Source organism: Cricetulus griseus, chromosome 5, assembly GCF_003668045.3.
Source record: "Cricetulus griseus strain 17A/GY chromosome 5, alternate assembly CriGri-PICRH-1.0, whole genome shotgun sequence".
Lineage (NCBI taxonomy): Eukaryota > Metazoa > Chordata > Mammalia > Rodentia > Cricetidae > Cricetulus > Cricetulus griseus.
The window spans coordinates 38,515,753-38,531,817 of record NC_048598.1 but is presented as its reverse complement, the minus strand read 5'-3'; the positions used below and the strand labels follow the sequence as shown (position 1 = coordinate 38,531,817).

Here is a 16,065-nt window from a genome sequence, read left to right as displayed (position 1 = left end):
CACACACACACACGCACACACACACACGCACACACACACTCACATACTCACACACGCACACACACACACACGGACACACACACACACGCAAACATACACGCAAGCACGCACACACACACGCACGCACACACACGCACACACACGCACACACACTCACACACACGCACACACACGCACGCACACGCACACACACACACGCACGCACACACACACGCACACACACACACTCTCACACACACTCACACACACACTCACTCACACACACTCACATACTCACACATGCACACACACGCACGCACGCACACACACACTACGCTTACGCACGCACGCCACACACGCACACACACGCACACACCACACACGCACACACAACGCACGCACACACACGGGGCGCAAATGCACGCACACACGCAGCGCACGCTACGCCACGACGCAACACACGCACGCAGGCACACACACCCACGCACGCACGCACGCGACACCGCACGCACGCACACGCACGCACGCACACACACGCCACCACACACGACACCACACACGTGCCTACACAACATCACAAGCACGCCCGCCACGCACGCCATCACACACGCACACACCACCGCGCACAGCAACCGTTGCAACACACACACGCACTGCCACACGCACGACCACGGCACACACACACACACGCACACAGCACGCCACACACGCACACACACACACACGCCACACACGACACGCACACACACGCGCACACACACCACGCACACACCACACACCACACGCCACACGCACGCACGCACACGACACGCAACACACGCTACACCACCCCACAAAGTGCACCACACGCACCACACCACCGCACGACGCGCACACCACCACGCACACACACGCACACACACGGCCACACCACAACCACGCCACACCGCCACACACACGCACACATCAGTGCACACACAGCACGCACACACGGCACACGCACGCACACGCACACACCGCACCGCTACGCACACACACTCACCACACAGCACACACACCACAACACACAGTGCACAGCACGCACCACACCACGCACGCAAACGCACGCACGCGCACGCACGCACGCACACGCATGCACACCACACACACGCATGCACCACGCACACGCACACACATGCACACACACACACACGACCACACACGACGCACCACACACCCGCACACACACGACTGCACACACCACACACACGCACGCACCACGCACGCACACACGCAACACACGCCACATCACACGCCACACGCACACCACGCACGCACGCACGGCCACGCACACACGCCGCACGCACACAAACGCGCACACACACACGCACCGATCGCACACGCCAAACGCACCACCACACACGCACACACACGGCACACCAACACGCACACACGACACCTGCACACACGACGCACGCGCACACACCACGCACGCACGCACGCACGCGCACGCACGCACGCACACCTAACATGCACACACACACACAACACACCATGCACGCACGCACACGACACGCACGCACACACACGCCACACACACACAGCACACAACACGCACACACACACGGTGCAGCACACACGACACCACACCCACGCACGCACACACACGCACACACACCGCACACACACGCGCACGACACACGTGCAACAACAACGCACCGCGCACGCCACGCACACGCACGGCACCGCACGCACCACGCCATCACGCCATCACACCACAACACACGCATGCCACGACCACACGGCACGCACCGCGACGCAACGACCCACACGCACACACAACGCACGCACACACGGTCCACACATGCACACACACACACGCCACGCACGACCACGACACGCACAACGCATCACAACACGCACACAATCCGCCACACACACACGGCACACACACGCACCACAACACCACGGCCACACAACGCAACAACATCGCACAACAACACACGCAGCACGCACCGGGGGGCGCGCGCGCACACACACGCACACACAGCACGCATCATCACGCACCGCACGCCACACACCACACACACCAACGACGCACCACCGCGCACACACACAACACAACGCACGCCACGACGCACACACACGCACACACACACAGTGCACACACACGCAGCGCCACACCATCACGCGCGGGACGAGCACGCCAGCGCACGCTACGACGCACAACATGCACACACACACACCACACGACGCCACGCACGGCACGCACACGCACGCACGCACACACACCACCACGCCACACACACTTGCACACACACACCACACACGTGTCCACACACACGCAACACACACCACCCCACACGACAGCACACGCACACACACGCACACACACGCACACACACAATGCGCACACCACACGGCCACATCACACGCACGCAACACACCACGCACCACGCACGCACGGCGCACGCAACGCACGCACAACGCATCGCACACACACACACACGCACGCACGACACACCACACACATCGCACACACGCACACACACCAATCACACACCGGGCAACACACATGCGCACACATCACACACGCAGACGACAGCACGCACACACCAATCGCACACACCACGCACACACACGTCCACACACCACGTGCACCACACGAACGCCACGGCACACAACAGTGCACAGCACCACGTCACGCACACACACGCAACCAACCCACACCACCATGCCACACACACACACGCGCACACACCCGCACACACGCGCCACACACGCGGCACACACACAGCACGCACGGCACGCGCGCGCGCGCACACACACACACACACGCACACACACACACGCACGCACACACGCACGCACACACGCACGCAACACACACACACACACACGCACGCACCCACGCGCACACACACAAACACACGCACGCACACGCACACACACGCACACACACACACACACACGCACACACACACACACACTCACAAGCACAAACGCACTCCAGCACACACACATGCACAGCACACCACACACTCCACACCCTACCACCCCTCACACCACACCACGCCACACACGTAAACACACACATCACACTGAATCAGGCTTACAATGGCATTCTTACAGTATGAAATTTTCTGGTAGAGAAGAATGGACAAACTGTACCAGGCTTTTTCTTTCTACCACCAACCAGCTCTCAAATCATGACACAAAGACATATTATTAGTCTTGATACTTGGCCTAGCTTAGGCACATTTCTGGCTCACTCTTTTAACTTAAATTAACTGTTTCTCTTTACCTACCTTTTGCTTCAGGGCTTACGCCTTTCTTACTTCTGGATATCTTACTTTCACTGCCTCTCTATGTCTGTCTGTCTGTCAGCTGCCTGGTTTCTTGCCCCAGAAGTATCCTTCATTCTAGCCTCCTTATCCTGTTCCTGCTCTTTTAGAGCCTAGATTTCTCCTATTTATTCTCTCTGCCTGGAAGCCCCTCCTATCCTTTCTCTGCTAACCTATTGGTCATTCAGGTCTTTATTAGCTCAATCTTTAGGCAGGCAAGGTGAAACAAATGCAACACATTTTTACATAATTAAACAAATGCAGCATCAACAAATGCAACACATTTTTGCCTAGTTAAGACAATATTCCAGGGCTGGAGAGATGGCTCAGTGGTTAAGAGCACTGATTGCTCTTCCTAGATGGTCCCGAGTTCAATTTCCAGCAACCACGTGGTGGCTCACAACCATCTGTAATGAGATCTGGTACTCTTCTGGTGTGCAGGCATATGTGGGGGAAGATTGTTGTATAAATAATAAGTAATGATATCTAAAAACAAAAGATAACATTCCATAACAGACCACAGTTCATCATTTCTGTTTTTGTGAAACTAGTTAGAAGTATTATGGGAGGTGGGGGGGGAGCGGACAGGATTCTGAGTCCTTTACCCCCAAAGCAGATCTTGCCCAATGAGCTGAACTGCTTACAAGAAACGTCCTTCCTCCTCTGGGATCCATAACTGGCAGGATCTAAACCTGCTCCAAGCCTACCAAATGCTGTAAATTCCAAGCTCCTTGAAAATGAATATCAGCACATTTCTAGAAGGTGATTTGATAATATGTTTTAAGAGCTTGAAATACTTCCAGTTCACATCCTTTTACCCAATTATGTTGACTTCTTATCCTGAGGAAATAATTAGAGTTATGATAAAAGATTTATGTATAAAGATATTCATCAAAGTGTTTGTATCAAAATTATGTTGCAGCAACTATGAGGTTACTATAAACTTGCCATACTACATGACTATGATGAAACATAGGAAATGTTAAAAACCCACGTCTCCACATAATTTTTATTTATTTAGTGTGCGAGGGCATGGCATGGAGGTTAAATGGCTAAGTTGCAGGATTGGTTCTCCTTCCACCATGTGGGCTTCAGGCATTGAATTCTGGTCAGAAGACTTAAGAGCAAGTGCTTTTACCTGCTAACCCAAGTTGCTGGCCCTCAGATAATCTTAATTATGTTTCAGAATCCTCAAAATATAATGCTAAATGAAAATAATGCAAGTTGGAGCTGGAGAGATGTTTTGGTTAAAGAGTGTGTATTGCCTTTACAGAGGACCCCAGTTTGATTCCTAGCACTCATATGAGGCAGCTCACAACTGTCCATAACCCTAGTACCAGGGGGATCTCTTCTGACCTCCATGGCATCTGCACACAAGCGTGAATATACTCACAGGCGCATGCATACACACAGAGAGAGTTAGAATAAGTCTTGCCAAAAAAGAGAATGCAGGTAATTGCTACTTAAGCAGTTGATTTTTTTAGCTTTTATTTTTAGTGTTTGGAATGAGGACCCAGGGCCTCGTGCACCCTGGGAAAGCACTCTACCATTGAGCTACAACCTCATGCCTTACATTGCAGTTTAATGCTAATATGGATCTAATACAGCTGTCCATAGAAAGGAAAACCCTGGTATATTCTGAGGGGCTAACTGTGGGTACCGACATTGTGTGGTTGATATTGTTTTCTACTTTTTTTCTGCATTTCCCACACTTGTATTATATCTATATATCTAATTAAATCTATAATTAGAAAAAAGAACATAAAGAGCTGGTGTTGTGTCTCTTACCTGTCATTTCAGCAAGTAGATGGTGAGTTTGAGGCAAGCCTAGGCAATGGATCATCTTAGCATTTGGAAGGCTAAGATGATGGTAAGTTTGAGGCTATCCTAGGCTATATGTCATTTCAGCATTTGGAAGGCTAAAACAAATAGATAGTGAGTTTGTGGCTAGCAAAGGCTATATATCAAGATCCTTTCTCAACAGCACTCCCCCATCACTACCTGTGCACATGGGATTCCTTCTGAGTGTGTCTCTGCTTGTGCTTTCACTGGAGTCCCACAGTATATGACTGAGCCATGTGACAGAAGGAAGCAAGATACTCTCTCATGCTGTCCCACTCAGGGCTGAAGTAAACATGCTGGACAATGGACTCAGTTTCACCCGTGACGGTATTTACTGGATACTCATGCTAGTCTACAACACTGTGAACTCAAACAAGAGCTCTGAGGGTTGGAAAGGTCTTGTTCAGACATGCTAAAGGGTGTTTAGCATTCTAGAAGTATTTCTTAAGCATCCTCTGTGCCAGATGAGGTCCCCACTCCTTCTATGAAGACTACTGCCAGTAGTTCAGGGTGCTGACTGACAGGACTGAGAAGGTAAATTGGAAGCTAATGTTTGAAGTTCCAAGTAAAACCACGGAATGTCACTCCACTCTGTTGTAGTCACTTGGTAGGAGGTTCGGGTGACAGATTTCACCGAAGTTGTTTCACTCTCTTCTCCCTTCCCTCTCCCCCCATCTTCAGATGGAGGTGATTGTTGGGGACTTCGGGATCGTGGTGGTTCCCCGGGATGCAGCTGACACAGACCGAATCATGAATCACTCCTCAATACTCCGCAAATACAAAGTGAGTCTTCCGTCCCCTGTGGTAGATCCCTGTGACCCAGCCCTTCTCTGAAGCTTCTGGGGGAATGGAAGAGTAAGGGAGCAAAAGTAGCTGTCTCGCTGTCTCAGAGCTTCTATTGCTGTGAAGAGACACCTTGACCATGGCAACTCATCTTGGTTTTGCAAGACAGGGTTTCACTGCGTAGCCCTGGCTGTCCTGAAACTCACTCTGTAGACTGGGCTGGCCTTGAACTCATAGATATCTGCCTGCCTCTGCCTCGAGAGTGCTGGGTTTAAAGGCGTGCACCACCACCACCACCCAGCTTATGGCAACTTTTATAAAGAAAAACATTTAATTGGGATGGATTATGGTTAGAGGTTTAGTCCAGTATCATCTTAGTAGGAAGCATGGCAATATGCAGGCAGACATGGTGCCGGAGAAGGAGCTGAGAGTTCCAGGTCAGGATCTGCAGGCAGCAGAAGGAGACTGCATATCACACTAGCCTGAGTATATGAGACCACCCCCACAGTGGCACAGTTCCTCCAACAAGGCCACTTGTCCTAATAGTCTAATGCATGAGTCTATGGGGGGGCATACCTGTTCAAACCACTACAGTAGCCCACAAGAGGGATTGGTGACCTGTTTTTCCGCTCTATTTCCAGAACAACATCATGGTGGTGAAAGATGACATCAACCATCCCATGTCTGTAGTCAGCTCCACCAAGAGCAGGTATGGTTAACAATAGTCAGGGCCACTTTGGTCAAACTGGTTTAAATTTTTTCATAGCTTTCCTCAGTCAAAGGCAAGTTGTCTTGGTCGACTCTTTTCTATTACTCTGATAAGACCCCATGACCAAGGCAACTAATAGAAGAAAACATTTGGGGCTTATAGTTTCAGATAACGAGTCCTAGACCGCCATGGCGGGGAGCAGAGCAGCAGGCAGGCAGGTATGGCGCTGGAGCAGTTGCTGAAAACTCATATCTTGAGATACAACCATGAATGAGGTAGAGAGACTTCAAAGCCCACCCCCAGTGACACACCTCCTCCAACAAGACCATACTTCCTAGTCCTTTCCAAACAGTTCCACCAATTAAGGACCAAGTATTGAAACATATGAGCCTATGGGAGCAATTCTCATTCAAACAGTCACAAGTGGACACTTGCTCAGCACTCAGTCTCCTCTTTGGATGTCATGAATTTATCCCTGTTTACTTTTAAATGAGGAAATAGTACATTAACTGCTCTTAAGTGCCTTGAGGAAAGAAGAGGATGTTTTTAGTATTGGACTCTTAGTTTCGGGTGCTGATAAAGTCATGCATTACTAGTAAAAGTATAAGCCAGGCAGCCATTAAAAGGCTCTCAAAATTCAGAATTTCAAATAAGGTAGCTGTGTAGTTCTCACTTACAGAAGTCCAAGGGGATTGAGTCTGGTCTCTTCAGTCTGAAGCTTCACTGTTGAGAACATATATACCATCAAGATTGTTCTCAGCCAGTGGGAAAGAACAAGGTGAAGCCCAAGGCAGGATGTTTCCTCTTTAAAGTGGCCTGCTCAGGCACCATGCTTCATACACTCAGGAGGTGGAGGCAGGGGATAAAAAATTCAATGCTAGCCTGGGCTGCATAGCAAGAGCCTATCTCAAAAATAAATAAATAGGGTCTAGGGAGATGGCTCAGTTGTTAAGAGCACTGGCTGCTCTTCCAAAGGACCCAGACTGGATTCTTAGCACCCACATGACAACTTATAATCATCTATAAATACAGTTCCAGGGCCTCCAATGCCCTCTTCTGGCCTCTGTAGTCCCTGTACACATATGACACAGAGATGTTTATGCAAGCAAAACACACATACACATAAAATAAGACTAAATAAATCTTTTAAAAAAATAAATCATGAAGTAGCCCAGGGTTGTAAGTAACCCACTAGTTCATGGATGGAGGGAGTCTGGAAAACACAGCAGCTATGTATCTAAACAAAGCCAAAATGGGGAGGAACTAATATTAGGGACTATTGACAGCCTCCTCCATACAGTCCAACTGGAAATGTCCTGTGAAATAGTGAGATATATAGGACAAAGGAATTTGGAAGTATAAACTGAGAGCCGTGAGCGTGTGTGTCAGGTAAAATGAGCTGGCTCACCTGGTAGAAAGGCACCTGTTGACAATGACAAGCCTTACTGCCTAAATTCAATGCTGAAACACACATGGTGGAAGGAGAGAACCAGCTCCTGAAAGTTGTCCTCTGAGTCCCATGCTTGCACTGTGGAACACACACTCTGTCTCTCTCAGACACATATGTCAATTAATTGACTATTGAAAAAATTCCAGATCCAGATGAGCTCACAAGTCAAGCAGTGAGGAGAAAACAGCTATCAGGAACATGGCAAGCTTTCTAGCATTTCTGTGAAAGCTGAGGAGCAGTTAGAATCCCCCAACAGGGATGCCCAGCAACTGAGGAAGAGTTCAAATGGAGATCATTGCCATCTTAGTCCCATGTTTCAGGGAAGTCAAATAAACCAAGGATCAAATAGTCGACTGGACTTCTCTTGGGAGGCAATGATGGAGACAGTCACAAGAATAGCAGCCACTGGAAGGCTAGGGAAGAAACCAAGGGTATTGGGCAATGGGGCGGGTGGGGGGGCGGGGTCAGAGCTTCGATTCCAACACAGCTGCTCCTGAGACTCAGAAAGTTACTCTATGGCCATACAAGCTCCTGTGTTCCATTTGGTTCAACCAGACGAGGATTTTCTGGGGTTGGGCTCAGACTCGGCTGCTCCGCTGAGTCTGATGAAGTTGCAACTGTTATTTAGAGCCCACTTTTGGAAAAGCTTCAGTGTGCAGGGAGACACTTCAGGAGACACACATTCCTTGTAAGGTAAAGGCAGGGCTTGCCTTGAAGGCAGTGAGCCAGGCACTGTGCCAGGCTCAGTGACATCCTAAGGAATGAGCAGAGAGGAAAAAATGTGCTGGAGGAATCGATTTGTCCGTGGAATCTTTCACCTGTTGCTGTACCTCCGTGTGCTCACGGCCTAGGGCTCCTGTAGGAGGGAAAGGTAAACTCAAGCTGAAGAATCCTCTAAGAGACTAGTTTTCATGAGACCAGCGTCAGAGAAACCCAAAGAGATAAACTAAGAGTTCTTAGGGATACACAAAATAGTCTATTAAAAGAAAAAAAAATAGGAAACTAAAATGTCAACCCTATGCTTGGCATAGTGACTCATTTAATCCTTTAAATAATTGGATGTAACTCACTTAAATGTTACCTTAAATGTACTGAAGGAAAAGCTGAAGAAAGGGGCTTAACTAACTTGCCTAATGGGCCAATGAGATGGCTCTGTGGGTAAAGGAGCTTGAACCCAAGTTTGACAACATGAGTTCAGTCCTCGGGATCCACCTGGTAAAGGACAGAACTGAGTCCCACATATTGCCCTCTGGTCTCCACATATATGCTATAGCACATGTATACACAGAGACAGACAGACAGACAGACAGACAGACAGACACACACACACACACACACACACACACACACACACACACACACGAACACGAACACATGAAGTAAGTAAATATAAAATAAAACAACTTCCCCAAGGTCTCTGAGCTACTCGGTGGCAGGACAGGGTGAAGGGGTCATTGGTGGTGGAGGAGTCTGTGTGGGGATGGGGATCTTTCCAATACTGTTCACTCAGCCCAGGCAAAGGCTGCTGGCAGGGTGCTGGGGTACCCTTACACACTTTCCTGAAAGGCAGAGGCTGTCTACCTGATTTCTGTTTCTTCCTACGCAGGCTGGCCCTGCAGCATGGGGACGGCCATGTTGTGGATTACCTGTCTCAGCCAGTCATCGACTACATCCTCAAGAGTCAGCTGTACATCAACGCCTCGGGCTAGCGACACCCAGCTCTCCGCTCTACTCTCCCTGTGTCCTCTGCCAACACACTGGCCCCTCCAGCCACTGTCAGACCCCATTTTCTCTCTGCCTCTCTGTTTCTCTGTCTTCATCTTGACTGTTCTCCCCACTGGCTGACTTAACCCCCACAGTGTGGGGGGCCTGCGAAGAACCGTGGCATTTCCCATTCCACAGTCATCTTTGGATAAACTTTCCTCTAGTCTCCGGGTTGGGGGTGGGTAAGGGAACAGGGTGGGAGTTGGGGGAAGTGCAGCCCTTGGAGATGTACTGGTGTCCGTCTCCCAGCATGCTCTAGAGAGGCGACTCTGGTGCCATCCTCCCAGCATGCTCTGGGGATGTGGCTCAGGCTCTCGCCTTCCCAGCATGCCCTTTACCACAAAGGGCTATTTTTCTTTATTTCTTTCCCTTTGTCCTCTTCTTGTAGAACTTGGATGGAATCAGTGTGTGTGGTTTTTATGTTTGTGGTCTTGATGCTCTCCTGCAGTTTACTTCCCTTTTGACAGGACACGATAGCCAGTCTCGGCACTCTGAGTGCGTGAGGGCCACACCCAGGAAAGAAGGCAGAGTCTCTTCTGCTTCTTCAACACACAGGCACATACACGAACCCATGCCCATAGACACAAACACACACATGCACACACACACAAGCACATATATGCACACACACACATTCACACATACACAAACACATACATGCACACATGCACACTCATGCACACACACACAGACAGCCACACCTGCAGCAACCTGAAACCCCTTTGGTCAGGAATAAGACTCTCAGGTTCTGAAAGCTGGCACACAAGTCTGGGAAAAGTAGAATTTCTCAGAATTTGGGTAGCTAGTTTCAGAAGACCATGGTCCTAATTCTCTGTGTCTGACTGGTGGCATTGTATGGGTTCCCTGCCAGACAGGCATTTCCAGAGAGAGCAAAAGCTCTAGAGGCCATGGTAAGATGTGTTCCTGCCAGTGAGAGGAATCACAGGCGAGACCAAGTGCTGATAATCCATTCATTTCTTTTGAAAACAAGCTCAGAGTCCACTTGACCATGGAGATTCTTTGCTAATTGGGATTGTTTATTGCCCATTTGGCTGGGAACTGCAAGTTCAGGATGCTCTGGGAGAATGCAATTTGTTACCCTGAGGAGAATTCATGATCCCCACCCACTCAGCCTAAAGTTGCCCAGCTGTGCCCAAAGCCCTTTCTTTCTTGGGAAGTGATCACCCTTGTTGCCGAGCTGGCCCTGTCAGTCTCCTGCAGAGCCCAGCAGCAGCAGCCAATGCCCTAGGACGTCTCCCTGACAAGAGTGGGTTCACAACAGAACTATCTCCCCATTTCTCCCCACTGTCCGCCCCTTCTCTCTACCTCCGAAAACAATTTGGATGCCCATACCCTGCCTGGAGAGCTAATAGGAAATGATCTTTATGTTTTGTGTTTCCCATCCGGCCCCTGTCTCTTGGGTTTCGGGTTGTTCACAGGGAATGGCTCCTGAGTGTGAGGCTACTTTTAACATGGCCCAGGTGGGACCGAACAGGGGTGATGTTCTTTACCTCGAGTTTCACTCCAGCTCCCTCAGCTAACTCTAAGGGAAAAAAGTGGAGTCCACAGAATTGTGTACAGCAGCCCACACTGCTCTGTGGTTCTTTAGACTGTAGAAACCATCTCCAGAGGGAGGAGATTATTTTTATAATCTAGAGGTCCAATGTTTGGCTAAAGGTCCCAGAAAAAAACAAAAACAAAAACAAAACAAAACAAAAAACAGAGAAAACGTGCAGAACCCATTTGCTCCCAGGTTCTTTTGAAATCAAGGGAGTAGAACGCCTAGCGAGTCAGTGTCTGGTCCAGGATCTCGAAGCCCATCCTTGGAAGCATGAGGAGAGAATGCTGTTTTCCTAGACAAAAGAAAGCCGGAGCCGGATTGCCTGGGGCAACATGGTGTCGTGAAGGCTCTGGAGCTGTCAAGGGTCTGCATGAGAAAGATAACATTTCTTCCGTCCCTTTGGTTCACTGTGTTCCTCCTCTGGACTCTGGTCAAGCCTCATTTACTTCATGGCCTGAGGTGAGGACCCAGGCTAGCCCAGCACCCTTGGGCAGCAGGCAGCTAGGAGCAGGGAGGGAAGGAAGGTGAGCTGGGAGGACAGGTGTGGAAGTCGGTTCTGGGAAGCAGGTGGGCAGACTATCTTGATGAGGTGTGTGGAAACAGTTTTCCTGCCACAGAAGTGAGTCCCTTCCAGGTGGAGCCAATTGTCCATTCACTTCCCTGTCTCTTTCTCCCTTTGTTGGAGCAAAGGTAGAGTGCATCCCCCACCCTTGTGCAGAACAGCACGGTGTGACTGTGACCTGCCCCAGCCAAGATAGTTTTAAGTGGTGCCTCGTATGTCCTCAGGATGCTTGTCTTTGGGGACCTGCTGCTTCCTGTGAAGGCTGGCCCATTACTAGCGTGGCCCAGAGATGCTGGTGACGGCACAGAATGGAGTGTTCTGATTATTTACAGCTGCCAGCAAACAACATCCCTGCCATTTTTTAAAAAAGAGGCAGACAGACGGGCAGCAGGGAAATGTTAACAGCTCTCTCCTCCAGGAGTGGGGTTGTGGGGAACCTGGGTTGCTAGTCCGTCACACATGCCCAATCCCAGGTAGCCTCTGGGCCCCTGGCTTTCATTTTCTTTGAATGTACATTGACCAGCAAAGGAAGTCTCCTACTGAAGTGCCTGAAATCACAGCTGGTTTCCAGAGACACTGCTCTTCCTATTTTGGCTTGGCCACACGTTCTAGTCTCATGTTTCAGAATCTCCGAAAGAACTCATGAACTTGCCATTCAAATATGTAGGAAGTAAAACTTGATAATCAAACTGCATCCGAAGCTGGAGGATTACAGAGAGCCCAAATCCACTCCCTCACTCCGGTATTCTCACACACTTTTAGGGGACTAAGAGAAGCACGCCCATTTATTTTTTGTTTCTATTAGAAAAGAAAGGCAATGCCAGGTGTGGTGGCACGCACCTGTAATTCCAGCACTGAGAGGTGGAGGCTGGAGGATCAGGAGTTCAAGTCCAGCCTCTGTGCACGTAAGACCTTGTATCAAAACAAAATCAGCAATGCAAAAACAGCATATGAAAAGCTCAGGTTCTCTCCCAAGGCTACAGCAGGAGGGGCAGAAGGATGGAGACAGGCTGATTCTGTAACTAATGTAATTAAGACGCCTAGAGATAGCCTGTGGTAAGGAGGGTGTGGTCTGCCATGCTGATCTGACCCACACACTTTGTGAGCTGACTGGGAAATTCAACTTATGTGGTTTCTGTGTGGTATGCGTTTGCAAGTGTCCGAGTAGCCTATTCCAGTTAGTTAGAAATGAGTTGCAGCCCTTTCTCACCTCCTTTCGGTGGTGTCCCAGGGCCCTCTGCTTGATCCTCCTGGGGTTGGAATGGGGAGGAAGAAGCTTTTTTGTTTTTGTTTTTAATCATATCATCTGTTGATTTAAGAGTGAGATTTACTTTATAGAAATCAACTCATTAGTAAAAACTCCATTCAAGTTGCAATACCATTTCATAGTGAAATATTTTTGAGTAGAGTTTTGTTGCTAGACTAGTCATGGCAAGAGTTTTATCAGCAAAATGTTTCAATTATGTTAATAAACCAGACAATGCTACTAGTGTCTTGTGTCTTTGTCCAGCACCTTCCCTGTGTGTTGCTCTGAGAACTAATCACTTATTCTTCCTCCTTTACTTGGTGGTAGATAACAGTTGTAAAAAGATGCTTAGAGTAAGTGGTGTTCCACCTAATCTAGCTGATGTAACGTGTGTGATATGAACCAGAGGGATCGGTGGGTAAAGGCACTTGCTGTCACCCTGACAACCTGAGTTTAATCCCTGGAATCCTCATGATTGAAGGAGAGACTCAACTCCAGAAAGTTGCTCTCTGATCCCCACAGGTCCACTGGCACACACAAGCCTCCCCCAACAAAGCAAAAGTCAGCCTAGGCTGACTAGTAGGGCATTGTTTCCCTCCCTCCCACCACCCTCCCTCCCACCGTCCCTCCCTCCCTCCCTCCCTCCCTCCCTCCCTCCCTCCCTCCCTCCTCCCTCCTTCCCTTCCTCTCCCTCCCTCCTCCCTCCCTCCCTCCTCCCTTCCTCTCCCTCCCTCCCTCCCTCCCTCCCTCCCTCTCCCTCCTTCCCTTACAGAGCAGAGAGATGGACAGCTCATCAGCTAAGAGCTCTTCAAGAGGACCAGGGTTCAGTTTCCCACACCTACATGGTGGTTCACAACTGTAACTCCAGGTCCTGTTATCCAATGCCTTATTCTGGCCTCCATGGGCACTGTATTCATATGGTACACACAAACTCATCTCCACATACACACATTAAAAAAAATTAAACCCAAGATTCTGACCAGCCCACACGGTCCTCTCTTGGTTAATTTCAGTCATTTGTTTGAAAAATTTCAAGATAAAGTCTTATGTGGTCCAGACTAACCTCCAACTTGCTTGTTACTAAGGATAACCCTGAGTTGCTGGTCCTCCTGACTCCATCTCCCAAATGCTGGGATTCTAGGTGTTGCGCTAACAAGTTAGACTGGCAATTTTGTCTCTTTGATAAAATTATGAAGTGTGTGTGTGTGTGTGTGTGTGTGTGTGTGTTTGGCATGAACGATCTCCAGTAAGAAATGGTCAAGCTCACATCTTCCTTTGACAGTGTAAATAAGCAAAGCTGAATGAATGACTTCTTAGCTACCAGCCCCGGCTGTGATAATTGGCCCTCTCATTTCCTTTCTGATTATGAGATGCCTAGCTTGGCTGGTCTGAGCGGTGGTCCTTGGTTATTGTTGCCCAGCCATCAACTGTGACTCACAAGGTGAAGTAACACTTCCCTGTTCCAAGTGAAGCGTTAGATACTTGCCAGATTAATTTTGTTCTGTTCTGTGATCATTTTGATTGTAGGATTCTTAGATCTCCTCCTCTTCCACTTTCTCCTCTCCAACCTCTTCCTCCATTTTCTCCTCTTCTTCCTCTTCCTTCTTTAAACAGAGAATAACCTGCTTTGTGTGTATCCATGTGGGGTTTCATGGCATATCTTACAGAAGCTTGATACACCCTGTAAATTGGTTACTTGTGTTTATATTTGCTGTTTTGTTCACAAAGCTAACCACAGCAAATGAGTGTGTTTAAAATTAAATATAAACACTGGTTTAATCCATATATATATATATATATATATATATATATATATATATATATGAAATACAAAGTAACAATTATATGCATTTATTTTCTTATGACCCATCATGAAGCTTTATATTGCAGAATTTCCTAAGAAGTTCTATGTGACCAATAGTATTAAAAAAAAGTAGAGAGAAAGCTTACTATTTTCCAGGTGGGAAAATTAAAGCATAGTACAAGCCCATAACATTCTCATGACCCACGAAAAACATTCCAAGAAGACATGATAAACACAGTCGTGGTCCTTGAGATTTGTTCCCAAACAGTGGACTGGGCTGAGTATCTTTTGACCCTTTTCTCTGGCATCATTCAAGTTCTAGAAAGAAACCACATCCTGGGAGGATATCAGATCTGCTAAGGAGTCAGCATCTGTAGACAGCGTCATGTCTGCTCCTCTCGAATCTGCTATGAGCCACAGTAGATAAGGTTGTGTGTAATAGTCTACAAGAGCACAGTTACCAGGAAACTCCCAGAGAAGATGTATTAGAAGTTCTTCATGAACTTCATGAATCAGAAAACAAAACAAAACATCCTTTCTATTGACAGGGCCAGATGAAGACTAGCTGTAGGCTTAGGGAAGGCTACTTCTCAGTCACAGCCTTTCTTCATCTTAGGGCCAGTTTTCCAGGTCCCAATAGTCACTTCTCACTACCCATCTCTACTGAGATTTTTGCCATTTGCTAAGAAAGACATAACTACTTTTTTTTTTTTGAGACATGGTCTCTTTTATCCCAGGCTAGCCTCAAATTCACTATGTAGCCAAGGATGATAGTTATTGGGCCTTTGCCTCTGCCTCCATCTTCAGAGTCCTGGGATTTCAACTGTATGGCCACAGCCTGTTTGGGTTTATGTGGTGCTGGGGACTGGGTCCTGAGTATTTTTCGTGCTAGGCAGGAACTTCATCAGTGAACTACATCCCCACCCTAATTCTCATAACTTTCTCAACCATCCATCCAGTGGGGAATTATGATTTTAGGAGCATTGCTAACCCAACAGGGTGTATACCCCTTTTATAGTATAGAGTTGTCACTGAAAACTGGCTTCCTTTCAAGGAACCCCTG

General features: G+C 48.5%; 1 protein-coding gene across 1 annotated transcript in view; it reads left to right on the top strand.

Moving 5' to 3' along the window:
- The window catches only part of Nmnat2 (nicotinamide nucleotide adenylyltransferase 2), a 164,016-nt gene extending 150,575 nt beyond the window's left edge, over nucleotides 1–13,441 (top strand). The window contains exons 9-11 of the mRNA XM_027417365.2: nucleotides 5,805–5,906; nucleotides 6,548–6,615; nucleotides 9,672–13,441. Of these exons, the coding sequence (XP_027273166.1) occupies nucleotides 5,805–5,906; nucleotides 6,548–6,615; nucleotides 9,672–9,774 (273 nt within the window). The 3' untranslated portion in view covers nucleotides 9,775–13,441. The remainder of the gene's footprint in view (nucleotides 1–5,804; nucleotides 5,907–6,547; nucleotides 6,616–9,671) is intronic.
- The last annotated feature ends 2,624 nt before the right edge of the window (nucleotides 13,442–16,065 follow it).